The sequence below is a fragment of the Manacus vitellinus genome, unplaced genomic scaffold (genome assembly GCF_001715985.3).
Source record: "Manacus vitellinus isolate BGI_N305 unplaced genomic scaffold, ASM171598v3 scaffold_58_pilon, whole genome shotgun sequence".
Taxonomy (NCBI): domain Eukaryota; kingdom Metazoa; phylum Chordata; class Aves; order Passeriformes; family Pipridae; genus Manacus; species Manacus vitellinus.
Genome location: NW_021940671.1, coordinates 2,279,981 through 2,306,977, shown reverse-complemented (window position 1 = coordinate 2,306,977; position 26,997 = coordinate 2,279,981). Strand labels below are relative to the sequence as shown.

The 26,997-nt window shown below is 51.7% G+C and overlaps 1 protein-coding gene across 3 annotated transcripts in view; it reads left to right on the top strand.

The window, feature by feature from the left end:
• RBM19 (RNA binding motif protein 19) overlaps positions 1-26,997 on the top strand; it is a 64,420-nt gene that overhangs the window by 21,102 nt on the left and 16,321 nt on the right. For all 3 annotated transcript variants that reach the window (XM_018081988.3, XM_018081987.3, XM_018081986.3), the window contains exons 21-22: positions 19,822-19,927; positions 26,367-26,487. In XM_018081988.3, coding sequence (XP_017937477.2) covers positions 19,822-19,927; positions 26,367-26,487 — 227 coding nt within the window. The remainder of the gene's footprint in view (positions 1-19,821; positions 19,928-26,366; positions 26,488-26,997) is intronic.

The following is a 26,997-nucleotide window of genomic DNA, read 5'->3' as shown; positions in this document are numbered from 1 at the left end:
ACTGTGGAGAGTTGTGTCTCACCTAGAGGTGTATGTTCAGGTGGAAACCTGTCAGAAACAGTATTAGGAGCAAGAACTGTCTCATTCCCCCTTTGAGCAGTAATGATGCCTCCGAGCTGGGTTTGGTGCTGGGTGGGAGCACCATATCGTGTTCTCCAGGAAACAAATGGGTGGTTTAAAAAGGTGACCCACCTTTTGAGATCTCTAAAGCCATTCCCAGGCTCCTTCTCCAGGCCATTGAGTGCCAGAGGTTACAGACAGTTCGTGGTGTGGTGGTTGGCATCTGAACCACCTTCAGCACACGGGAGGATTCCTGTGCCAGCAGCACTTCTGCCTTGTTTTGGTCTATCCTTAGGGATAATAATGTCTGGTTCCCGTTTCAAAGGTGGCTTTCCAGGGTGCAGGCCCACGCCAGGAGCACTGCAGGGCTGTGTGCACGGAAGAAGCATCAGTGAGGTGGTTCAGGGCCCATCCTCAGGAGGCGGAAACGCTCGCGGTGTCCGATGATGCCGCAGACGATGTGGCACTTGTGTTAATGCTGGATTCCAGCCTCTCATTAGAATGCAAGGTCTGTGCTGGGCTGCTGAGTGTCTGAGGAGGAGCATGTCTGGTGTGGGGGGCTCAGGATGCTGCTCTGGAGTGAAGCTTTGCACCCCAGGGTGGCTCTGCCCCTCTCACCCACGGGCTGTGCGGACCCTGTCCGCCCACGTTATTTAAAATTCTTACAAAAATTGCATCTCTGGATGTGTTTCCTTGTTTAGTTGATGGCTCCATCCTCCCTGGCTGAAGAGCTTGGCCCCACTGGTTGCTTTTAGTGCCTTTTGGTGTGCAAGGGGAGCACAAGGTGTGGATCTGCTGGAGCGAGTCCAGAGGAGTTGATCAGGGGGGCTGGAGCTCCTCTGCTCCAGGGGAAAGCTGAGGGGGGTGAGGCTGTGCAACCTGGAGAACAGAAGGCTCTGAGGAGACCTTAGAGCCCCTTCCAGTACCTAAAGGGGCTCCAAGAGAGCTGGAGAGGGACTTTGGACAAGGGCCTGATGTGGCAGGACAAGGGGGAAGCTGAAGGAGGGCAGGTCTAGATAAGATATGTGGAAGAAATTCCTCTCTGTGAGGGGGGTGAGGCCCTGGCACAGGTTGCCCAGAGAGGTAGTGGACTTACCATCCCTGGAAGTGTTCAAGGCCGAGTTGGACAGGGTTTGGAGCAACCTGGGACAGTGGAAGGTGTCCCTGCCCATGGCAGGAGGTTGGAGTGAGGTGATCTTTAGGGTTCCTTCCAACCCAAACCATTCCACAGTGTTTCTTTACTGGTACATTTTCCCCTGCTCTGCAGTATCCCTGGCACTGTCTCCTCCCTGCAGCCTTCCAGCAGGCTCAGGGCTGGTGTTTCCAGCAGGTCCTGGCTGCAGTGCAGCAGCTGGGCTGCTGTGATCTTCCCTGTGATCCCACTGCATAGCTTGGTTCTCTTCCCACCCTTGGTCTCTGTTAGCATCCCATTCCCTCCTTTGCTGGGGCTCTTGGAAGATTTAAGTCTTCCCTGAACCACCCCCTGCCATCTGCTCTTCCACACCTTGGGATTGTGTGCAACCTGGATCTCCTGCACAGCCCAGCCCAGGTACATCCTTAAAGCCTGGCTTAGCCCAGAGGATTTACCAGTCCTTTGTGTTTCCATGTCCAAATTGCAGTGCCAGGGAGTGTTGCACAGGGTGATGCAAGTGCTTTTCTGGGCAGCAGCTTGCAGATGTGTGCACCAGCATCACAAGCTGAGAGCTCCAGGTGGGAATAAAGGGCTCTGCTGGGCTGATTTTTTTTTTTTCCCCTTACTCTCTCAAAGATCATAAATTAAACTTTTTTTCTTTTGTTTGGTCTTTCTTCAAGTCTTTTCCTTGTGTGCTGGAAACCCAAACACAGCAGTGCCAACACTGAATATCTGTTGATATTCAGAGAGCAGAAATGTAACTGGCCACTTTAATTTGGCCGCTCTCCAAAGCGAGCCATGGGGTGGGGGAGAGTGAAATAGGTTTTCAGTGCTGTTTTTCAGTTCGAATCATAAAGGTGTTTAACATAGATAAGGAAATGTTTAACTCTGTGTTATCTTGGCGAGGTTGCTTTAAAAGGTGGCTCTTCCCAAGAGCAGAAGGAAGATTTTTCAGCATATCTCTTTCCCTGGTTTGAATATTCATTGCATACTTGATTTTTATGTTTATAGTTTTCCCCCTCTTCTGCACTCCACATACTCCATACCCACAGGTCCCTTTTCTGCTCACCCAAAACCTCTGCTGAGGAGTTTTCAGTTGCCTGCCTTGCTCAGTCCAGGTGCCCAATGCAAATGAAAGGGAGTTTCTGGGCTGCTTCCTCCCAGCTCCTGCCAGGGCACCCACCTGAACCTCCTGAAGGAGCTCAGTTTTACACACAGATTCCACTGTTCATCAGTGTGAAGGGGCTCAGGGAGGGGGAGTGAGGTGGGGAAGGGGCTACTTTGGGAATGTCTTATTCAAGTTGGGGTTTACTTTGGGGTTTTTGCCTTTTTTCGGTGCCCAGTGGCACTGGCACATGTGTGTGCAGACATGTGGGCTGCTTCTCCTCTCAGGAAGCAACAAACCAAAACCTGCTTGTGCTGTCTCCTGTAAATAGCCCATTCAATGCTGATAGTATTATAAGGTCTCCTTTTGTCTGAATTGTTAAGAGTATGTGTGCCTCTGTGTATAAGGAAGGAAAAGCATCATTTTTTTTGCCTTATGTTGTACCCAGTTCTTGTTCACTCTCAAAATTGGCCCCTTGGCCACTGAGTCTGTTTTTGAGTCTGGCAGCCATTGCAGAATCTACAGTGTTGAAGTTCCACTGGACTAACTTTTGAGCTTGTGTCTCAGCCTTTAAGTCAAGGTGCAATCAAGATGATTATTTTCTTGATCTTAAAATCCATGTGTCTGTTGCATTTCTTAACTACAGCTCTTGCACAGTGCTGTTGACCCATCCACCTTCCTGTCTTTCACTACCATGTGCATGTGGGTATTTTTCAGTCTCACTTCTCGAGAAGGTCCTGAACAAGCCTCTAATGAATCACAGTTTTCTCCTCAGGATGACATCGTGTCCTTTATTTGCATCTCTGTTTGCATCATTTTTTTTTTTTTCACCTCGAGCCTGCTGCAGCCTTTCCCCCCTCTTCTCATCCAGTGGGTTTTCAGCCTTGGGATATGATTGCAATTAAGGACCTCCCATTGCCACAGTCTCTCACCTCCCCTGGGGCAGCCCCTGTGCCAAAGGCCTTTGAACTGTGTTGGCTTCTGCAGCTGGTGGCACCAGGAGCAGTTCTGTCTGCACGTTGTTTTTCCTGAAGAAACCAAGCTAAGGCAGAGCAGGATGACCATCTGTCTTCTCACCTCTCTTCCCTCCTCCCCCAGCAGTATCCTGAGCACTTCCAGGCATCTGGCAGAGGACAGGAGACCTTAAATTTGAGAGCTTGGTGCAATTAAGCACAGGAAGAAGCTCCCGAGCCTTACCCTCTCAGGAAGGTGCTGTTGTGACCTTGACCCTTATGAGACATCCAGGAGTTCACATAAGCTGCCCTTGAAGATGGGACATTTTTTCTGACCAAGTTCCCATTTATCAGATGCCAGGCAAGCTGACCCTGGGAAAACCACTTCCTTTGTTCTGCTTGTGTTCTGCTGCCCATCAGTGGTCCGTGCACATCAGGCTCTCCCCCTCATGGGTGGTCTCTGGGCCTTGCCCAGGGATGTTTGGTGGACAGGTTTGGTCCCTCTTCAGCCCATCCATCTTTTTTTTTTTTTTTTTTTTAAATTTCCTTGTGGAAACTCACATGGAAAAGCAGCAATGATGACTTTTCCAAGCCCAGGAGTGCCAATCTCAGCACCTCAACAGGCTGAGCCTGACCACAAGCAGCACTGGCAGGATCTGTGCCAAAACTTACTGTGCAAATTCAATTGTCGGGGGGCTGCATGAGACCCCTCTTTGGTTCTCTTTAACCCAGTTCCTGTTCTCCCCACCCTTTGATCCCGCTGCCATGACAGCAGCTGAAGGGTTAAAAGAGTCTGGGGGGCGAGGGGGTGGGGACAAGGTATTTCAGATGCTCATTACTCACTGCCAACTTCCCCCAAAATCATATTAATTTCACGCTGTCACGCAGGACTGCGCCGTCTCCCTCGTCAGCATCCGGGAGGGTGACGGGCATGGGGGGAGTGCAGGTCCCCCCCCTCCTCACCACGGGTGTGCTTTGCAAAGCTCATTGGTGGCCTCTTTCCTGGCTGAGGTACCGACCCAGCGGGGCTGGCACTGGGCTGGGGCTGCTCACCTTGCGGGGGGATCTGGGGAACCGCCGTGCGCTGCCTCCCGAGGATCATTTTCCACCCCGCTGCTTGTGCAAAAACCCCATGAAATTAGGTCTGCTGCAGCAGGGAGGTCTGGAGGAGGGAAGGAGGGAGGCAGGGGAGCTGCCAGCCTGCCCTGCCCTACCTGTGGGCAGCCAGGGTGCTGCTTGAAAGTTGGTCTTTAACCATTTGCCTCCCTTTGTGTTTTTTAATGCCAGTGAGCACGGCCTGGCTCTGCCTGCAGAGATCGCCTCCTCTCATTTCTCCCCTTCTCCCCCTCTTTGGCTCTTTGCTTGCTGTGTCTGCCAGAGCTGTCACCTCTGCAGGGACTTCTTGCTGTCAGCTGGGACTCTGACGGCTCCCACACAAGCTTAGCATTCCCAAGCCCATCCCAGTTGGAAGCTCACTCTCTGGCTTCAGGCATTCTGCTCTGTCCCCAGCCATTTTTACTGTTGTCATCCCTAGAACCTGACTCACTTTTTTTTTTTTTCCCCATGGGTGTGCTTGTATTTTTGTGTGTTTTGGAACTGGAAGGATCATGCCCTCCCTTTTTCTTCCATCGTGTAGCCTGTGGCCACACTTCTTGGAGCACCTGGCAAAATCCAGAGCAGCAGCTCGGGGCTCCCTGTGTTTGCAGAGCTGGGAAGGAAATGGTACATTAAGAGACACAGCTCTCCCCACAGCAGAGAGCTGGTGGCTTGGGCTAAAAAGCCTTGTTTGAGGCTAAAAAGCTTTGGAATAAACCTTGAGAGAGGAGGGAAGAGGAGATTCATGAGCCCCAAGGGTTCTGTGGCTCTCGTGCCCACAGAGCTCTGGGCCCTTGGGAGTGGAGGATGAGAACAGCAGCCTCTGGTACCTCCAGCTGTGTGCTGGGACTTATCAATGCTTTGGAAACATTAGGGAATCTATCATACTCCATTTCTTTAATCAACTGTGCTCATGCTTTTCTGGCTCTCATTCCTTTCTGAGGTCCCATCTTGCTTGAAAAGGCCATCCTCTGATGTGTGAACTGAAAGCAGGCTCCTCCTACACAGACTCATCCCTTGGGAACATCAGCATCTCCGTGCTGCGCCTCCCCCACCTTGGCATTGACCTTAGGAGCAGAGAGTGCTGCAGGAAAGCTCTCTGAACCTCCTTTTGCAGGGCCAAAGCACCACCCCAGCAGCTGGCACTGTGTGTGACCAGCCCATGTGATGATTCCTGGCATTGGCTTTTACCCTTTCCCACGTAGTGGATCTTCCCCCAGAAGCAGAGATGTTCCTTCTGGGAGGTATGTGGGGTGTTGTGGCCATTCCAAGGCAAACAGGTGCTGGTGGAGGTGGTTTCCTGAGCCCTGTTGCTTGATATCCATGCAAGAATCAGAGGAAAGCTCTTAACTTGGCAAGTTCCTCTATTCAAGCCAAGCATCTCTTCTCCAGGTGTTCTTACCTGCTCTCACCTCTTTGGCTCCTTCAGTATGGGCATGGCTGCTTGTGTACCAGCTTCAAGAGCTGTGCATGTGTAGCCTTTAAAAATTAGGATCATCTGTTGAAAGCCCCTGGCCCGGAAGCCTCACATCAAGTAGAGGTGAGATCCCAACTTCTTGCAAGCTGGGTGTCCCTGCTTGGGTATTCCATGCTGTTGGAAATGCCTTCTCTGGAGAGGGCAAACTCTGGCCCTTTTGGACCCTGGGCAGCCCCAGCAGGTAATTTTTAGGTGTGTCATTGCCTCTCTTCTCCCCTCCCAGCATCCATGGGTGCATTACAGCTCGTTCAGGTTGGCTGGTGAGGCACTGCCAGCAGATGCAGAATGATGTGGTTTCTGTTCCTCCTCTGGAGCCCCCTCATTTCTGCCTCACGTTCCCCTTCTCAGCCTGCAGCTGCCACCCGGCTCTGACAGCATCTGTCAGCCAGGTACAAGTGTCTGCTCCTGCCTGCCATCGATTGTGAACACCCAGGGCGCTGGGATGAGCCTTCCCAGAGGTTTTGAGGGAGCAGTGGAAGGGGGATGATGGGCAGAGCTCACACCCTGCCATGCAGACACCCTGCTCAGCGTTCAGCGCTGCCTTTGACCTGTCCTGCCCAGCTCTGCCTTTATTTGCATCTTTCTGGCTCCCACCAGAGAGCAGAGCTGTAAAAGGCTCAGGCTGTGCATTTGTTGGGTGGTTTAATTTATGGGAGAGGCTCTGAGTTGGGAGGGGGCAGTCAGGGCTGGGGCAGGGGGATGGGGAGCATTGAAGCAGATGCTTCTCCTCGTCAAAATCCATTTATTAAATTAGCAAGGTTGTATCAACAGGGCTCAGGGCTGCTGGTGTTTGTGTACTGATACAGTGATTCTGAGCTAGGACAAGGTTTGAAACCGAAGGATGGTCAATTTAGACCAGGTAAAAGGAAGAAGTTTTTTACAAGGAGGGTGGTGAGGCACTGGCATGGATTGCCCAGAGAAGCTCTGGGTGCTCCCTCCCTGGAAGCATTCAAGGTCAGGTGGGCAGGGCTCTGAACAACATGGTCTGTGGAAGGTGTCCCTGCTCATGGCAGGGGAGTTGGGGTAGATGATCTTTAAAGGTCCCTCTCAACCCAAACCATCCTGATTCTATGACAGTGCAGGGAGGTTTGTCCCACCTCTGGACATCTCCCTTCACAGGGGAATGTGAGTGGTTCACTCTATGCCTGGCAGAGGTCCATTCCCACGGGGAGGATCTGCCTCTGGGAAGTGTGTGCCTGGCTCCAGAGCAGCTCCCATGAACATGGGCTCCCACTTCCCTGCACCTGGACACTCCTGCTTCCTCTCAGTCACAGTTGTCTCAGTGCAGCCCTGCTGCACAGAAAATGCTCTTCTGTGCTAAGACATAAATAAGGAAACAAATTAGAAACCCAAACCAAACAGGCAGTTACTGCCACTGCAGTTTTCTTTGTCCAAAAGATCCCATGGGTGGATCAGCCAGAGTTGGCGACTTCCATCCTGGCCTCTGCCTCTCTTTGCTGGTTGTGGTGGTGCAAATAATCTACTGTAGGTGACCCTGCCTTGGCAGGGGAGTTGGACTAGGTGATCTCCAGAGGCCCTTTCCAACCTTTCTTTGGTTCTGTGAAATCTCTCTCCTCGTGATCCAGCACTTTCTGAGATGGGTGGGTGGATACTGATGAGCTTTCCACAGAAACAGAGCTTGAATCCCATGGTGGCTCAGGTAATGATTGCACCCTGCCATCACTCCCTGTCCTCCTGTCTTTTGGGAGTTTTCCACATGATCTGTAAAGATGAGTCCTGCTGTGTAAAGCAGCCTCTGAGCTTTAGCAGGTGGTGTGGTTGTGTCAGGTTGGGAAGGAGTGACCGAAGGACTGGGCACACTGGGAGCAGGAAGAGAGCCACCATGGCAGCTTGGGTGACAGCCACACCTGCAGTTTGGGAACAGGATGGGTGAGTTGGGCCATTATCAGTGTAAAACAGTACCTCTAGAAGTACCCCTCTGTTCACACTGCTTTTACAATGAGGAAATCTGCTGTTGTGCTGTGGGTCACATCTCTGGGGGGGACAGTGCCAGCCAGGGGAGCACAGTGGTGTGGTGGCTCCCAACGAGCTGCTCTGTGCCCGGATCTCATGCTTTGCCTTGTTCTGATGCCTGGCAGACGTCAGATGTGGTCAGCCTGGGCTCTTCAGAGACAGCCCTGCCCTCAGGAGATCTCACCATCCTCCTTGTGTCTGAGTCACCAGAGCAACTCCCGCGTTCCCGGTGCATTTGTGTGCATTTGATCTTCCCTACGTGTTTCTCTGTTCCTCTGATGAAAATAATTAATCAGGTTATTTTTCTAAGTCATCCTGCAGCTTTACAGGGACAAGACTTAAATAAGGATTCTCTTTAAAGCAGAGCTATGTTAAAATAGCTGTCTGCCTATAAATATCTCATTGCTTCTATATTTATTCTCCTCCAGCTCAGTGCAGGAGGCTCTACAGTTGAATATGAGAGATATATAGATATATATATATAATGGGGCTGATGCAGCTGGTATCTTAACAGCAAGGCTACCTTCTCCAAAGGATGCCCTGAGTACACCTCTGTGGGTACATGAGGCATGTCTAAATCCTCCTCCTGTGTTTCCTGCTTTGCTAGTTGTACAAATTTCCTCTTGTCTTTGAAACAAGCTGACTCACAGGAATCCTACAGGAGCAGAGATTTGCACTAGACCCTCCTGTGAGCACTATTTTTAGCATAACTTGTTTTTGACCAGAGCTGCACTCTGATCAGGATTTTCAAAAGAGCCCAGGAGAGATAAATCCCCAAATCTCAGTGCTGTTGGAGCTGCGGGTTCCTTTGAAATCCTGACCTGCTGGTGATTAGGGCAGTGACTTGGTGGCTCCTAAGCACTGGTCCTGCAAGGTGCTGTGTGTGGGGAGAATTGTGGCTTAGGAGTGTGAGCTCTGCAAAAGGCTCTGGTTGAAGTCCATGCAAGGATTGAGATTTTGTGAGGTTTGGGTTATAAGGGTCATTACTTCTGTTGTTTCTACATCTCAGGCAGAGCTGCCACGGGAGGGTGGTTTGATCCTGGTGTGGTCTGTGGAGGTGGGGGAAGACATCCTTTTTCAGTTGTCCTGATACAGCTGGTCCTTTCTCCAACAGGCTTGAATGTCTTTTGTCTCCCCCAGAAAAAAAAAATAATTACAATAGGATTAAAAAGAGAACCATTGGTTAGATGAAATTAGAGAATCTGAGAATGGCCAGGGCCCAGGCAGGGCTGGCCCATGGCAGCAGAGGAGAGGAGAGCCCTGCTGTGACCAGGACCAGCTCAGAGCTCTGTGAGGTTGCAAAAGTGGAGAGAAGCAGCAGCAAAACCTGAATAATATTAGAGTGGGATTTTCAGGCTCTCTCCTGGTTTGGGGTGACCTCTTCAGTCACATATGTCCACGAGCAGTTATCTTTAAATTCTCTGAGTCACCAGCTCACACTCTTTTGGGATGACTTTTAAGTCCCAGCTCCCTTTCAGAGTTCAAGTCCAGCAGTGCTGTTTAAATCTGGGGCTTCCTGAAGCTTATGGTGTTCCCTGTGCCAGCTCTGCACCTTCCCCTGTGCCTTGGGAACTGGATTGGAAGTTGTGAGCATTGAGATGGAGAATTTCACAAGGAAATCCGATTGTGCTTTAACTAAATAGTGAATCATCATTGTCTTTAAAGCATGGAAATAAATGAGGATAATAGGCAGGTGTCTTGTGTGGGAGGTGTCAGCATGCTCAGCGAGTCCTGGGAGTTTTTCCTTGGTCTACACAACTCTAAAATAGGTTTATAAGAATGGATAGATTAAAAAGAACTCCCCACCCCAATGGTAGACACTCTTCTATCAGCGAGGACCAGGAAACAAAGCAGGATAGATGTGAGCAGATGTGACTCTGCCTGTGGGCAGGCACAGGTAGGAATTGACCCTCAGAAGAGCTGAAATCTCACTTTGCTGTCAGACCAGAAAGATGGGAACAAATCAGGAGGTGACTGAGCCCATCCCTCCATCCAGAAAGCGTGGGGAGGCTGCTGGGTGGTTCTCTGCATGTCCCACCTCCCGGTTCAGGGGCTCCAGGGCTGGCTCTCCTCCCCTCCACCGTCCCCACCTTTCCTTTTGCCACACTGCCCCGTGAAATTCCAGCCTGGGAACCGGCTCTGTAGGACTAAATTACTGTGACAGTCACACCATAGCAACTGTACCTGTCTGCCTCCACGAGCTGGGGAGCTGTGGAAAAATAATCATGGACTGGGAGGAGCGAGGGGCCGAGGAGGGAAGGGAGGCTGCAAGGCAACACTGCCACCTCTTCTAGCACCACAAATCCGTGCTGTCCAGGGAAGAGAAAGGCCCCTTTTAACACCAGCCTTTAAAGAAAATCACTTGAAGGAACCGACCGACGTTAAACCTTGCAAAGTAGGATTAAATGCGGCAAAATTAAGAAACCAAACCTGGTTGCAGCACCTGGTTAGAAATGACTGAAGTGGAGGGATATTAAAATTTTAAAGCTTGCTGCTGTGCTGGTGATGGAGGATTTAAAAAATAATAATTACTGTTGTGGGTTTGGGTGTTTTTTTTTTCCTTTTTGCTTGGTTTTCAGGATTGGTTTCTCTCTGTTTAGCGTGCAGCCTAATTGCGTAATTACACGATAGACTGGAGTAGAATTTAGTGCCTGTAATACCAGTTATAAAGAAGAGCCCTAATTATGTATATCTTCTCAGGTAAATAATACATCAGGGGCATGGAGTGGCCTAATTACTGTTCTGAAAACCTGCCTAATGACTAATTTACTTGGAATTTCAGAAAGCTTTTGATAAGGTCCCTCATAAGCAACTGTTAAGGAAAATAAATCGAGAAGGGGTAAAATGTTTTGCTACATTTTTAAACGAGCCGTTTAAGCGACAGGAAGCAGCCACTGCCTTCTGGTCCTGCCTCCTGAGGAGAGGGAAGGTCCCACGGCTGCCTGTTGGTCTGGGGCCAAAGCTGTTGTGTTGCTGATCCCACTTGGCCATGAGTTCCAAGGGAGACTCCTACCAAGGTCCACTAAAAATGGGATTTGATATTAACAGGAGTCTTGTGGGTAAATTCACAGCTCCTTGGAAGAAGCTTGTCCTCACAGTCTCTGGCACTGGCAGTGGTTGTGGTGTTGAGCATTTAAATAATTTTGAAAGATCTGTGCCAAAAATCCAGTGAATTCAAAGACAGCTGAACTTTGCTTGGTTGTCTGCAGGCAGGTATGGGAAGCAAGGGCAATCCAAAAGCTGGACCCACTTCCCCAGGGCTGGTTTCTGGGTGGATCTTGTGGCCTTCCTCCATTTGCTGGAGCTGGGACCAGCACTGCTGTTACTCCATGGAGTGTGGGAGGCACATCAGGGAGAGGCATGGTATGGGAAGCTTAAATCACAACCCCCCACTTTGCTTTTGGGTCTCCTCTGGGAGAAAGCACAGCCTTGTGTTTCCAAGTGGAGGAGCCACAGAGGGGATTAGCACCGAAGGGTCCTTGGAGCAGCCAGTGCAGAGATAAAGCTGGAGGATCTTTGTGCCTCACCAGTGACATGCTAACTGGCTTTTCTTTCCCAGCAAACTCTGCAAATGATGCTCTTTAAGTTGCTGGCAAGATGAGCAGTTGCTGTGACAGGTGTGCCGAAAGCACCGTCTGGATGCAATTAGGGAGAGTATCCCGGAGACATCGGATGGAGCCGGGCACGTCCCAGGGAGTCTGTCCTGCTGCCCCTCCTCTGCCAGGGGCAGGGCTGCTTTTGGAAAGCATTGGTCCCTTCCAGCCGAATTTTGGGGGGTTCAAGGTGGGAATTGGGCTGGTGTAGGACTCCTAGAAGCCTGGTGGAAATAGAGAAACAGGGAAGGGTGTTGTTTGTGCTGCAGTGGCAGAAAGGTGGAAAATTCCACTCTGTGGCAAATCAGAGATTCTCCACATGGGACAGAGTGGCTTCACACTGACAGAGGGCAGAGTTAGATGGAATATTGGGAAGGAATCCTTCCCTGGGAGGGTGATGAGGTCCTGGCACAGGTTGCCCAGAGAAGCTGTGGCTGACTCATCCCTGTGAATGTTCAAGGCCAGGCTGGACAGGGCTTGGAGCAACCTGGGCTAGTGGAAGGTGTTCCTGCCCATGGCAGGGGATGGAACAAGATGATCCTTCCAACCCAAACCATTCCATGAGTCTATGACAGGGAGGGGGGTGGCTACCCAGGCTGGGCACCCCATGTCCCACCACCACAGCCCTCAGCAACCTGCTTCCTGTGGGCCTTTCTCTGGCTTCAGTTCTCCCAGCAAAGAGAAATCCCTGAGTGACTTCTCTCTCTTACAAGACCCATTTACCCATTTGCAGCACTTCCAGCTCTCCTGCTGCTTTTGCCATGAGGCTTTTGCTTTCTCTCTTGTACCAAAGTCGTGTTGCACAGGATATATTTTTTTTAAATCACAAGTCTCTCTGCAGCCTTGTATGTGTGTGTGAGGTGGGTAGGCAGCAGCTGTGGGTTTGCAGGCAGTGAGCTGGAAAAATGGGAGAGGTTAGGTATTCCAAGAGCACCTGTATGGGGAGCAGAGGCTGGAAAGGGGCCTGGGGTCTCCCCATTTCCTCCCCAGCATCACTGCTGGCTACTGAGCTCCTTAGGGAGCTGCAGCATCTCTTAGTGGTCACTTCTGCCTTATCCAAACCTGATGGTTTGGACTCTCACCAATCCTGGAGAGAGTCCTGATTTGAAAATGCCATTCTTGATTTTTGTGGGCCCTTTACATAGGACTCCTGTCTGAGAAACCTTGTTTCAGAGAGGCCCCTGTCTCTGGGGAGATTTGGGAATCTGTCCCCATCACTTTGTTGTTTCACTGCCCTGTCAAGCACTTAAAGATTCCAGGGAATACATTGCAGGTGTTTTTTGGGTAATATGACGTTGAATGCTGGCTGGGATGAGGTTGCAGCACCCCGGGAAAGCAGCTGCCTCTGGAGAGGCTCTGTGACCCTTTCCTGCCATCACCCAGCAGTGCAGAGGAGGGACAAGTGGGAATCACCCATATCCAGCATTGGAACAATCATTATTCCACATGAGCTGAGGATACAGGCTTGAACAGCTCAGAAATCCTGTCACAAGGCTTCCCACAGCTCCAACCCAAAGCAGGCAGGGCTGTGCTTTGTTCAGGTGGTACCCCACTGCATCCATGAGTTTCAGCATGACCAGCAGCTCCTGCCTGGAACTGCTTGGTGCCAAAAGGAATGATTTGGGATGAAATGCTGTGGCTGAGCTCAGATAGTTGCCCTCGGTGCTCGGCTTCCCTCAGTGTGGGTGAGCAGGAGGGAGCCTGGCTTTGGACCTGCCACAGGAGGCTCTGTGCACCATGGACAGGTCTTCCCCAGGAAACTGGGCTCAGAAAGGGGTCCATCACTTGGAGCAGCCAAGCTCAGAGAGGATGACAGCACTTCTCCCAGCAGCACGAGGCTGGCCCTGAAAAAGAGGAATCGCATAAAGCAAAGCCCGGTTTTGCTGCAGCAGCAGATCAAGAGGCCTCCAAACAAAGGCAGTGCTCCTGGGCAAGGAGCAGAGGAAGCTGGAAAAACTGATGATCCATGTGGTACAGAACAAGGCACAGACATGGCTGTCCCCCTCCCGTGTCCCGCTGGCTATTCCTGGGGATTTTGCAGCTGGTTTGATTATCCAGCAGGTCCGTCCAGTGCTGGCGAGGAGTGGGAGTGAAGGAGCAGCTCTGCAGTGGGGACCTGCTTCCCGGTGTCACTTCATCCATGCAGCCGTGGGCTGGGGGTCCACTGGGACACCTGCTCTGCTGCCAAGTCCCTCCACCCGTGGCTCTTCCAGAGCTGGAGGCAGCGGCAGTTGGACTTGGCTCGGTGCATCCGGAGGCTCCGCTCCCGCCTTGCCCTCCTGTGCCTTCATTTGCTAATTTTCAGAGGTTACCGAGGAGACGTTATTGATGATGATGATGATGATGGTAATAGGGGAGATAGGTGGCAGATTAATTCCTGAACTCTCTAACAGGATTTAAGCTAACAAGAGAGGAAGGCTTTTTTTCCTCCCTCTTTCCTTTCCCTTCCTCCTTTCAGGTATTTCCTGTGCTGGGGATAACAACACCAAGGAGTGTTAAATTGGCTCTGAATGTCCACCCCTGGCTGTCCACATTCTTGTAACGATTTCATTAGCTTGAATTATCCACGTTATTTTCTTGTAATGGGATTAGCTGTACTGGAGTCAGCTGAAGTCCTGGAGCGGGAGGCGGGAGGGACCTTCCACTGCGTATTCCATTAACTCCCTCATGCAGGGGGTGGAACTGGCCATGGCTCAGCCCAGGGGCAAAACCATTTGCCAGGGTCCTGCCTTCCTAAAGGAGGAAGAAAGAAAAAGGAACATTATTATATTTTTTTTTTCTCTCCCCCTTATAATCAGCGAGTGGGTGCAGAGGCAGAGACGGGCAAGGCCGTAATTTTCTAGGGGAGGGAAGGTCCTGTTTGGGGGCAAGGGGGGAAAAATAATGAAATGAAGGCGACCATTGCAAAGCCAACTGAGTGAATTCTGCTGGACTGACGTGTGGCTGCAGCCTGTTCCTGGGGCTGAGGCTGGGAAGGGAAGGATTTGTGTCTCTTTTGGGCTCGTCATCCCTGCCCAGAGCCATCTCTGATGAGCGGTCACGCTGCCTGGCTCGTTCGCCTGAGCTTTGTCCTAGGGCTGCCAGCAGTCACGAGGGGGGATTTAGGCAGTGGCAGGGCTTGGGATGGGAAGGCAGGGAGAGGAGAGGAGGAGGAGGAGGAGGTGGTGGCAGTAGATGGCAAGCAACGAGAAGGTTGGCAGCCTTGCTAGAGGTTTTCAGGTTCAGTTTTTTCAACACGTTATTGCTGGTTTGTTTTTCTTGTAGGGATATAAAGGGGGATTTAGGATCCCCCCGTGCCGTGGGATGTCTGTACACATCTGCAGAAACCTAAGGGGGAGTTTTTTTGTTTGTTTTCCAAGAAGTTCTGCTCTCCTGGCAGTGGACAGTGGTTGGTTTCTCCAACCATGGCATGGATTCATGGTGTCAGTTGTGCTTTCTCCTACAGAACTTGGCATCCCAGGAGTCTTTATTCAGTTCATGGCTTAGGGTGCACCAAGATCAAGCATGATGAACACATCTGTGTGTTTGGGACTTGAAAATACCAATTAGGGATGGACAGGTCTTGGCCTGACCCGAGGATCTTGTAGTTCAAATGCTGCTATTTGAGACAGGGAAGGTGTTGCAAGAGAGGGGTTGCTTCCCAGCTGGAGAGATGTTCACAGCTTCTTAGGAAGAAGCTGTTCCCTGTGAGGGTGGTGAGGCTCTGGCACAGGTTGTCCAGAAAATCTGGGGCTGCCCCATCCCTGGAAGTGTCCAAGGCCAGGTTGGATGGAGCTCTGAGCAACCTGGGATAATGGAATGTGTCCCTGCCCATGGCAGGGTGTCAGAATGAGATGAACTTTGTTTCTTCCAACCCAAACCATTCTGTGATTCCATGTTTAACCTGATCCAGAGGTGCCTGTCCCATGAACAAGCATGTGTGAGTGGCTGTCACCGCTGCCTGAGGCTGTGATGGGGCCAGACTTACACACTGGGAGCTGAGGGAGGGTGAGGAGAGGTTTGGGAGCAGGGGCAGAAATTCAAACAAAACCCAGGGGGAGAGGAGGAGCTGTGAAAAGAGGTGATGGAGTCAGTGGCAGAAGAGGACTGGTTTGCCTGGCAATCCTGAGGTGGAAGCACAGAGGGTTTGAGGCTGTGCCTGTCCCAGGATGATGGAAGGGGAGGGAGCTGCTGGGTGGAACTTGTGTGTCATGCTGGCATAGGAGGGAAGAGGGTTTCTGGAGACCACCTGTATCCCTGTCCTCCTCTGTCCTGTGTCTGCTGGGCTGTGTTGGTGAAGGATGTGCAGGCACCTTCTGGTGAACAGGCAAAGCCAAGTGAGCAGTGTGTTGTCTCCGAGCTGGAATGTTCTCTGTTTAATAGCAATATAATGTCCTATAATTAGCAGGCAAAGGACTTGCCTCCCAGCTGGCCTGTGCCAGAAGGATATAATTACAATCCCAAGGAGTGATGTTCCTCTGACCTGCAGCCAGCTTGCAGTGTACATCTTACAGCATGGAGGAGAAATCTACTTCTCCTCCCTCTGTTCAGCCAGGGAAGCGGGATGGCTGCGGCACCCCTGGAAGAGCTGCCAAAACATTGGGAAAGCAGCAGTGCCATGTAGAAGTGCTGGATCCCTTGTGGGTGGGAGGGAGGGGATGTCCCTTCTGGCATCTCTTGGAACATCCTGTGTCTCTGCTGAGCTTGGAATGGGTACCTAGTCAAGGGAGAGGCTGTGCCTGTCTTTATCCTGCAGCCCTGCAGATTGTCGCTCAGCCAGGGCCAGAACAGGCTTTTCCTGGTTTCCCAGTAAATCTGGATCAGCATAAAACAAAGGTTCTCATTTAGGAAATAGTAGTTGCAGTGTTTGCTCAGGGCTGTCATCCCTTCCAGCCAACGGAGTGAAAATGTGCCAAGCCTGGGAGAGCGAGCGTAGGCGCGAGGACAGAGTTGCCAGCCTGGCTGGCAGGATTCCTGCAGGGAGAGGGGAGCCCAGGCAGAGCCCCATCCCCAGACCCACCCCACACCTCTGCCCTCCCCTTCAGGCCCTGATTCCACTTGGGAATTCAGGGAGCAGCTGTTTGGACATCATTTTTCATGCTAGGGGAAGGAGGTGATGGAGCCGCCGTGTGCATGGCAGGTCACCAGGGGCTTTGCAGTCCTGCCACCTCTGTGGGAAAATTCTTTGCTTTTGCCCCCTCCCCCTGCCCCAAACTGCCAATATTAATTGTGAACAGCTCCACGGGGAGGTCATTCATACAAGAGATTTGGTTTTACCACCCACCTTGGCTGCACTCATTACAGGTGAGATTCAGCCCGGTGCAGTGCCACCAGGAACTGTGGGAGTGTCCTGCCAGAAATCCAGCCCTGGTGGGTCTGATGGGGACAGGATTCACCAGGAAGGAGGTTGGGATCTTCTGCAAAGTTAAGCCAGGCTGACTGTAAACCAGACAACATCTCAAGATGGAAAAGGCTTTGCTCTCACAACCACCAGATCCTTCAGCCCTGGTGCAGGGGCTCAGGAGCACTTGGAGAAGGCATGGATGCTGGTGGGTACAAATCCAGAAAGCTCTCAGGTTTCACACTCCAGGAGCTGACTCCAGGAGCTTCCCTGCAAACCCTCGTGCATGAGGTGAGGAGCCTGGCATGGTGCTGTGCTCCACACCAGCAGCAGGGTTTGGTGCCAGCTCTTTCTGGTCTCTGTCCAGTTTGACAGGAAAGGAACATCAGCTCCCAGAGGAATCCCCACCCAGGGGCTGTGTGGGTTTTTTCACTCCTTGGAGCTCTGTGCTGGAAGGGGAAGGAGCTGGCAGTGACACCAGGTCTGAGCTGCTGTGATCCCCCTGCCTCCCCAGCCATCCCAACCCCTGAGAGGACGTGTTTTCAAGCAGCTTGATGGGGTCTTATGGAAGAGCTGCCTTCTTCCCTCCTGTTTCAGTGTGCTCTGGCTTTACTTGGATGATGTGCTCCATCCCTTTTTCTTCTGCCATCCCCACCCCTGTGGCTTTGACTGTGGTGTGATCCATGTGCAGCCATCCCGGAGCTGGAAGGCTGCGGCATGGATGCAGCTGGAGTGGGAACAAACACGTCAGCACCTGGCTTCCCTGGGCACTGCGGGGGGTAATTGGGTTCCCTCTGCCTCTCTCCCCCCAAAACCAGGGGAAATAATTGGAAAAGAGAGGTGTGAGTCTCTGCCTGGCACTGGAGAGGAGAACATTAAAGGCCGGAGCTCTCCGCTTCATTCGCAGCTCCCGGGATGGTAATTGCTGTGTTGTGGTTTCTAATTAGCGCCGCAGTGGGGGGGACAACATTCTGCTCCACAACCCCAGTGGGGTCAGCCCTGTCTCCACTGTGCCCCTCGGCTTTCCTCACCCCCCCACTCTGCCTGTTCCCCAGATCCCCCTCTCTGTGCTGGGTACCCCTTGTCCTTCCCCCAAGCCGTCTGCCCGGGGAGATGCTCGTGGCCAGCCCAGCTCTGGATCAGATCCCCACCACCTCCACCTCTCCCAGTGTGGGTGGTTTGGACTGGTCTGAGCTGGGGAGGAAGGAAGAGCCAACTTCTCCCACCTCTGCCCAGGCTCATGTGGGTCAGCACAGCTTCCCTGGGACCCTCAGCCTCGGGGTCCTGCTCCTGTGGGCACCTCCTTGCCCATCCTGTGTCAAAGGGACACGTGGTGTTTCAGCCCACAGAGTGAGTGTTGTCTGAGGCTTCCCTTTGACCAAGCACTCTGGTCCTGTTCCTTTAATGAATACTCTGCTCCCTTGGCAATGCCCATGATGTTTCCACAGAGAAATAGGTCGGAGCAAGAGCTCCCCTGCCCATGCCTCCCATCTTTCCTAGCTAGGTGGTCATCTCCTTGGGCCACGAGCTCTCTCCTTACCTCATCCTTAACCCAACCATGGCATTTGAGATGCTCCAGGGCTGCTCCAAGCAAGAGGAGCCACCTCTGCCACCTTGGGAGTCCCTGTCACCCCCACCCCCTGCTGCTGGAAACCCCAGGGTGCCCCTGCTGCTCCCCGAGCAGAGCATCCCCACCAGCCGAGAGCGGGGTTTGTTTGTTTGTTTGCGCAGCTCCAGCTCGGAGGGAGCAGGAGGGAGAGAGGGAGGGAAAGCTCCGAGCAGGAGACGTGCAGATTCATTTCGAGGCTTCATAATGGTACATTTACACACCACGTTGCCTAAGGAAATTGGGTGGATGAATGCCTGGTCATGCTGCCAGTGCACCAGGTTAACTCCCAGGATTTAGCTTATATCATTTCACGAGAGCGTTTATGGCCTTTACTGTGTTTATTCCCAGGTGCTCTTTGGCACTGCTGTGTCCCAGGCTCCTTTTGTGTATGCACGCCTGTGTGTAGATTTTCAAATAAAATAACACATCTCTTCAGACCTGGGCCACATTAAATATTTATTGCCTGTAGTTTGTGCATATGTGTTTGATAAATGGGTGTGTGGGGAGGGGAGGAGAAGGGGAAGCGGGAGCTCGGCCGCAGAGGAAGCGTTGGCTTTGTCCTGGAATTTCTCCAGGGGATGGCACTGGAGAGGGTTGTCCAGTGAGCGCTGCCTTTGGGGCTGTTTTCAGGCTTTTGGGGCAAGGTGGGATCCCTGGTGGGGTGGCTGAGGGCTCAAGACACAAGTTCTTTCTCTGGGGACAAGGCTGGGACAAGGTTCCTGCTGAGCACAGGTGCTGCCAGCTCTACCCCACAGCAGGAACCCCCTTATCTCCCCATTCCTGGCTTTCCATTGACACTGGGAATGACTGAAATGCTGTCGGATCTGGAGGTTGTTGTGCAGGGCTTGGGTCTGCTGGATTTGCCTGTTTCCTTTTGTACATTCAGCAAGCTTAAGTAAAACCAGTTTATTCCAGCCCAGAGACTGGATGGGAAAGGCTGGTACCTGACTGAAGTGTTAGAGCGAGGAAATTCAGCCTTAAAACTGATGCCCAGCATCCATGGAGCAGAGGGATGAAATCTTTGTGTCACCTCTGGGGACAGAGTGGTTATTCTGGAAAGACATTAAGCCCATGTGGGGCTGTTCTCTGTCTCATGCCCATATCCTGTGCACTCCAACCCCTCTCCAGAGGTGCAAATAAATCTGCTTTGGTGGAAATTTGGAGAAGCCCTGTCTCCTGGTAACCTGGAGATGCTTTTTGTTCACCCTGAACAGGGCATGGCATGCAGGCTGGATCTCCTGAAGGGAGGAGAAGCATAATAGTTATATAAAATAAGTTTTTTGCTTTGTTAAGGTTTGTGACCAGTAAGGATGATCCTTGAAATCCAAGCTGATTTTTTAGCTGTCAGTAGGTGCTTTGGACGTGGGGTTTACAGGGAAGCAGAGTGGCTGCAGGACACCCGGACCCAGACTCACCTGAGTCCACAGCAACATGGGTCTGCAACCAGCCCTGGTTCTTCCCTTGACCTCACACTGTCTTTGCTTTTCCCTCTCTGATTCACAGCACCTTTGGAGAGCTGAAGACTGTCCGGCTGCCCAAGAAAATGGCAGGAACTGGATCCCACCGAGGCTTCGGCTTTGTGGATTTTGTCACCAAGCAGGATGCCAAGGTGAGCTGTGGTCCTTCCTCTCCGACATCTTCCCTGCCAGGTCTTGGAGCAGATGAGGAAGGGAGCCTGCAGGCTCTGTCCTGCTGAGTTTTATCCCAGATTTGGAGCAGGCTGTTGCCATTCCCAACAAAGCTGCATTGAGGCTGAAACCACCACACAGGCAAGCACTGGAGGTTGTGTGACAGAAACCCCAGCCTAGGCCATGATGGGGATAAGTTTGGTGTAATTGATAAAATGGCTGAAAATTCTTGTAACATAGAAGGACAGGAGCTTATTATTCAGGTTTCTCAGCAGTAAGATGAAAAAGGATGGTATTAACCCAACATTAACACAGCAGGAAATCTCTGTACTTGTCCCATCTTCACCACCACCTTGGTTTTAGGGGAGTTTTGGATATTGTGGCTGTTTCCTGAGTTGTAAACTGCTCAAGGCTTGTGTTCATCGGTTCCTCTGTGTGTTTTGAGACCCTTTCCATGAGCAGCCTCACCCTGGTGCTTTCACAGTGAGTGTACCAGAAGATCACGAGTTGTGAATTGATCTAGTTCATTTATTTTTTTAAAGCTTTCCTGTGTGTTTAAGTTCCATACTTGCAGCAGAAACAAGGGGATTGTAACCTGCCTGATAATATCCTGCTCTTACCCTTTGCTAGAGGTTCCAGAGCAGGCTGGCTCAGGCATGAGTTCTGATGCACTGGGCAGAAGAGGGTCTTTGTTCCTGCTGTGAGCTGCTCTGTGGGCACTCCCAGCACTGCAGCAGGGTGGATTTCATCCTGCTGTTGGTTCCTGGTGATTTGAGCAGTATCTGGAAGAGCATGGTGGTAGGCACAAACCATGGGATGTTATTGCTGAAGGGAAGGGACCACGTGGCTCCACTGACTCCCCAAGACTGCAGATTTTCAAGACTGTGAGCAGAGATGAAGGAGAGAGGAGGGGGGAGCCAGCATAGCCTGTGTTTATGTTTTTAGACAGGATTCATTGATCCAGGATCACAAGGGACTATTAGATCATCCATTCCAGTCTGACCTCCCATATAACACAGTACATGGAGTTTCTTTGTTAGTCCTGTATTGATCCTAATTCAAACTTCCCTCTGCTCAGCTTTCATCCTCTCCTTGAGGACCCACTGGCTGGGCAGCCTGGGGTGCACTGAGCCCCCCAGGAGCCTGGTTCCTCTCCCTGTACCATGAGCTGTGCCCATGGTTCTCCTCAAAGTTCACCTCTGCCTTGCTCCACAGTTGTTCAGGCTTTATTCCTGGTTTTTTAATTAATCTTTTACTTAGGAATCTTTAGGCAGTTGATGGAAAGGTGCACAGAGGGACCTGGCTGGTTTTTTATTGCTACTCTGTTTGGGGGGGATGTGAGGCAGCGCTCACTTTTCTGATGGTTTCTGGAGGAAACAGGCACAGGCTCAGTGTTTGCCTCCCCTTTTGATCCCTTTTCATCCCAGTGGCTGATTCCAGCTGCACTGGAGAACTAGGAATCTGAGGAGCAGGAAATCCATCTGTGGCTGATGAGGGGAGTGAGCCAGGCAGGGCTCTGGATCAGGGCACTGCTCCCAAAGCTGCGGGATTTGAGCGTGCAGGGAACAAGTTGCCCTGTGGAAGAGCTCTCAGTGGGGTTTTCTTCTTTTCCAGCAAAGCAGCTCTTCTTCCTTCTCCTTCATATTTTTTTCTACCCTCATCTCTTTGAGGGATTTAATTGTCTCACAAGTGGCACATCAAGTACACTCCATTGGCCGTCTGGAAAAGGATGCACAGTGTATTGATGAATAGGATCCTGAATATTGTAAACACGGTCATAATTGGCTTAGAGTTTATTGCTTAGTGAAATGAGAGAGGAGGGGAGTGGGCCCAGAGACCTCTGAGCTGAATAGCTGTGACTGCCAGTGACGTTTTTTGCTCAGAGTGGTAATCTGGAAATCGCTTATAAGCATCTTATAAAACATGATGGGTTTGTAATAGAATAGTTGGGCTGCCTTTGTTGGGCATTTAAAGCCTGTGACCTCCCGTGTTTGTCTTTTTCTCTCAGCAACCACGGCTGCTGTGGGAGCGCACACGGAGATTTTCCAAAGCCAGGATAGGGATGCAGGGCTCCCCCTCCCAACTCACTGATGCTGTGCCTGCAGATTCTGTCCCATCAGGCTTGGGTTTGTCTTCTCAGCCTCCCCTGAGGCTCTGCCACCCGCTCGAGGAGAGCCAGCCCTGCCAAAAGGTGTTGTCCCAGGAGGGGTGAACATCAGGCTGTGAGTCCCCTTGGCAGCCAGGGAGGTGACATTCAGGCAGGGCACGGGATGCTGCTGGTGGCAGCACCTTCTGCCCATCCTCTGCTCATCCTTCAGAGCCCCAGCCTCACTCCTGGCTTTCCCACGGTGACGTCTGTGGCCGGGGCTGTCTCTGGGGGTGTCTGACGGCTCCCAGGGTGATGGATGGACCTTGGCTGGGAGTGTTACACCCCCATCAGATGGAATTAGCAGCCCTCTGTCTCCTGTGTCGTGAACATTTACCAGATCCCAGGAATGGGGAGGAACCCACGGCAGAGACAGCAGCGGGATGGACAGAGTGATGTTCACAAAGAGGCTGATCCAGCCTTTGTTTTTAAACCTCCGGTGCCAGCTGGCCACTAGCTGGGAGTGCCTGGAAGGTGGGGATGAGCAGGGGAACTTTGATCCACTGGCAATAACAAAATAACTCCCTTTAAGGAAGCACTAACCATTCGCGTTTCCTGATGTTCCCTGTGCAGAATTGTTGTGGAATTGTTTTTATTTTTGAACTATTAACTGGAAGCCGAGTTTCCACTTTTCTCCCCTGTTGATATAAAAATACATCTGGTCTCCAAATAGAGATTGCCCATTTGGGAAAGACAGTCGACGCTTTAAAAATGCACACACACGGAAGGAAAAATCCTCGTGTGCAGCTGGCATTGCAGAGAGCATCCTCAGCTGGGACTGGTTCTTGCAAGGAAGGGATATTTATCAATCTCCTAATGTTGTTGACCCTTTGTCCCTCTAATGATTCCAGCCCGAAGGCTCTTCGGCTTGAGTATTTAATAGGGCAAGGGGGAATCTATAGGCAGAGCAGCCCTGTCCTCCAAATTAATACAGCAGTTGGGGTTGGAGCTGTCACACTCAGGGGTGACAGACACCATGGTCCAGTCTCTGATCTCTGCCTCTCCATCGCCCTGGCACAGCAGGCTCTGCTCCAGAGCTCTGTCTGGCTCATCCCAACAGCCCGGGCTTCATCTGAGTTTATTTTGAAATTTCCTTTCTGAATCCCACAGATATTTTTCAGCTGCTGTTCCAGCCTTTCTCTGTCCACTTTTCCCTGCTCTGTCCACCTCTCCATCCACTTCCTGGGCAAGCTGTACTTGCAGGTAGCGACGATATCCTGCTGTGCTGAGCCGGAATGTTGAGCTTGAACCAAACTCTGCAAAATCATATTCAAAAAAATGTTCAGAAATGAGATTCTTAAACATGCTCACGTGCTATTTTCTAAGGGGAGAAGACCATAGGTTTTTCATGCAACCCCTAAAAGCAAAAGGGGCCTGTGAGGAGGTTTGCCAGGGAGCTACAGCCTTCGGTGTGGCCTGGCAGTGGGTGTGTTACCAAATGCAGCTTTAACAAAATCCTTTTTTGGCATTTGAAAAGGAGCCTTGTGTGGCAAAGGCTCCCCTTTTCTTAAAGGTGTAGGAGGATGTGAGGCTGTGGGAATTAGAGGTCTTTTCTGGTGGTCTTAAGTGGACACCACACCTCTCTTTATCCCTCGTTGGGGCACAGCTACACAAACCTCTGGCTGTTCAGTGCTTGGGTCCTCAAAAGAAGTGTCCTAGGAAGGGAGATGCTCAGGTGGAGGAGCTGCACCCCAAAAATAGCTCCTGCCTCCAGCCCCACTTTCTGTAAAAGCCAGCCTGCTTGTCCTCGTTTCATGTTTCTCACCTAATTAAAATATATTTTTTCCCTCCCTATCTTTTCATTTGGAACAGCAGCAGTGGCAAATTTCTTCCTCTCGCTGGAAGGTTTCCAGCAGTGTGGATGTATGGGAATGGCATTTCTCCCCTTCATCTCTTTGTCTTTTAAATCATCGGTGATTTCTCTTTTTTTGTCCCCCTGAAAAAGTCTTAATTCCTCTCTGAGCAGCGAAGAGTTTCATTTTTTAGCTCTTTTTCCAAAGAAGTGACATTCGTGTGTTTGTCACCTGAAATGTGCAGCTTCTCTCCTGCAGCCCCAGCTCCCGGGAGCTCAAATGGAAAACAGGTCACAGGGAGCAGAGCTCCCAGCACAGGCTGGAGCTTTCCTTCATCCTGGGTGCAAACCAGCTCATTTTGGGAATGTGCTTGGCCGGGAAGGGCCGGTGTCACCAGGCTGCTGGCAGATGCGTCTCTCCCAGCGGGTTCCTTTCATGCAACACAACTTGATGGCAGCATCTGCCTTCCCTCTTGCTCCATGACCTTTCCCAGTGCTGCCAGCAGAACTAGAGGATGGCTCATCCCAGACTGGGCTGAGCAGCTGTGTGTGCCTGGTGAGGCGTGGAAGCAATCCTGCAAGGAGGAGGAGGAGGAGGTGGCAGAGAAGTGGCTCAGAGGACGAGAGACCACCGAGCGCCGCGTGTCACACCCCGTTCCTCACAGTCTGCCCTCCTCCACGACCTGCTGCAGAGCACACCGAGCTCACAGGGGCTGTGCAGTGCCATCCAACCTTCCTCTTCCTTGTGCTGTGGGAAGTGAGGAATTAAAAAGTATAAATTGACAAATGAAACCCGGCGATTAGAGCTGCAGTTGCCTGCCAGGCTTTGGAAGAGGCTTGTTCTGCCAACGTAAACAGCCATCACAACTCCCTCCTGCCGCCTCCCCCCGAGTGTTTATTTAAGCCAACACATTGCTCTGCTAATTGGAAGATAGGCCTTTAAAACACAGCAGCAGCAAATAAAAACAGCTGTAGCTTGCAGCCCTTCGGAGAGGAATGTGCCTCCCAAAAAGGGGCCACCCTTTGGGGTCACCCCGGGGAGCTGCTGACAGCTGGACAGTGGGAATCTCAGCCATGCTGTGGAGCTGGTGGTGCTGGTGCTCCTCATCTCTCTTTTTTATAGCAAGTGAGAAAGGGATTCAGAAGGAGGGGGAAATGCAGGTTACTGAGTGCTGGTCACTGGAAGTGGGGAGGTTTTTGAGTTTCATAACCCAGCGGCTCAAAGAGGGTCCTGGCTGCTGAGGAGCAGTTGTGGGCAGCAAAGCCTCTTGCAGGAGAAGCCCCTCTGCCCAGACATGTGGCATTTGGGGACAACTATAGTGGTTCAAAGTTGCCACTTAGCAAATGGCTCGGAGGAGAGGTCTGGGCTTCTCCAGGACAGCTTTGGTGCTGTTTTGAGGGCCTCCAGATGAGAGGACAGGTCCCTGTTGGACTGCAGGATGTCTTTCTGTGGTCCTATAACTGCCGTATTTTTTCCAAGGATATGAGTTTGCAGAGCTAATCCCAGCCTTAGCTGGGGCCCTTAAAAGAGCATTTGGGGCATTTCTCTCCCCCTGTGCCCAGCCATGTGTCACGTTACTGTGGAGTACTTTGTGCCTGGGTATGAAAATACTTGACCAACATGTCTGTGTATTTGCATTATGGGCCCTACCTTACTCAGTCCTGAATTTCCTTGAAAGTCTGTGGGAAATAAGGACAAGGCCAAACTTCCCTGGATGGAGTTGCTGTTTTCTGAGTGTCTCTGCTTGTTGCCTTCAGGCATAAAAAGCCATCTGAGCTCTGTGCTGGCCGGCAGACTTGTATTCCACATCACCAAGAGCTATATGGATGTTATTAATCAGGATCTAACAATGAGGAGGCCTCTGGATTTCTATGACATAACAAACCACCATAGGCAGAAAGAGCAGAGGACTTCTCCAATGGCTTCTGCTCTGCCCTGTTTGCTGCCACTACGGCCAATATCACAAGATGGTTGGTGAGAGGAAGGCAGCTTTCAAACTTGTTGCCCCTGAGCAGAAAGGAACCTCTCTGCTCACACTGAGCCGTGCTTTCCTGTGTGCCAGCAGAGAACAGGGTGGTAGAGAGTCACGAGGTGTCCCATGAAGGCCCTGGTTTGTTGCTGACCCCCCATGTGCTTCCCCAAGGCTCGACAGCCTTTCCAGGCTGCAGCTTTCCCGGCTCAGGTGTGGTCCCATCCTTGAGCTGCTCCCTGTGCTGGATTTCAGCCTGTTCCCATGAGCAGCAGCCTGAGGGAATGGCAGTGGGTATTTGCTCTGCTGCAAGTATGTAGAAGATAAATGATCCAGTCAAAGCCACTGATGGAGATGAATCCTGCCCCGTCAGAGCAAAGCGCTCAGAGCAGGATGTTCTCTGGTGGCCTTTTAGCTTCGGGGCGGAGGGAGGGACGTCTTTGCTTTCCCTTATGTGAGCCTGTTCTTATTTTCTCTTGTAATTTTTATTTCTTCTCATCTGAATTCTGCAGAAAGCCTTCAACGCCCTGTGCCACAGCACACATTTGTACGGCCGGAGGCTGGTCCTGGAGTGGGCAGACACGGAGGAGACGCTGGAGGCCCTGAGACGGAAAACAGCCGACCATTTCCACGGTAACACACAGCATCCTTCTGGCCTGTCCCTGCAGCCTGGCTGGCACCAGCCCATCTGGCACACGCTGCTGGTCCACGCCAGCCCTTTCCCTACTGCTGCTGGCGTGTTGGAGCTGGCAGGTAGATGCTGGAGCCTGAGGATGCAGGGGGAAGCGGGAGGCAGCCAGGCCAGGGCTTTGTCTGACAGCTCTGTGTGTGTGAGCTGCTTAACTCTCTGTGTGCTGGCACTGCCGAGGCACCTCAATGCCACCTGCCACCACGGTGCCTTTGCTCCATCCCCTGGCACCCCAGGGTGCTCCAGAGGTGGGGATAGGCTCTGTGCATGCAGCACACAGATTAAAAAGGACCAATAATTTGACCATGGGTTGAGATGCAGAGAGGGCTGTTTGGATCAGGTTGAGAATGGCAGCCCTGCAGATGACAGCACTGCAGGCTCCTATTGACAGCCATCGACAGGCACAAATGCATTGCTTGGCAAATATTTATGTAGGAAGGGCTCCCCTGGGCTGG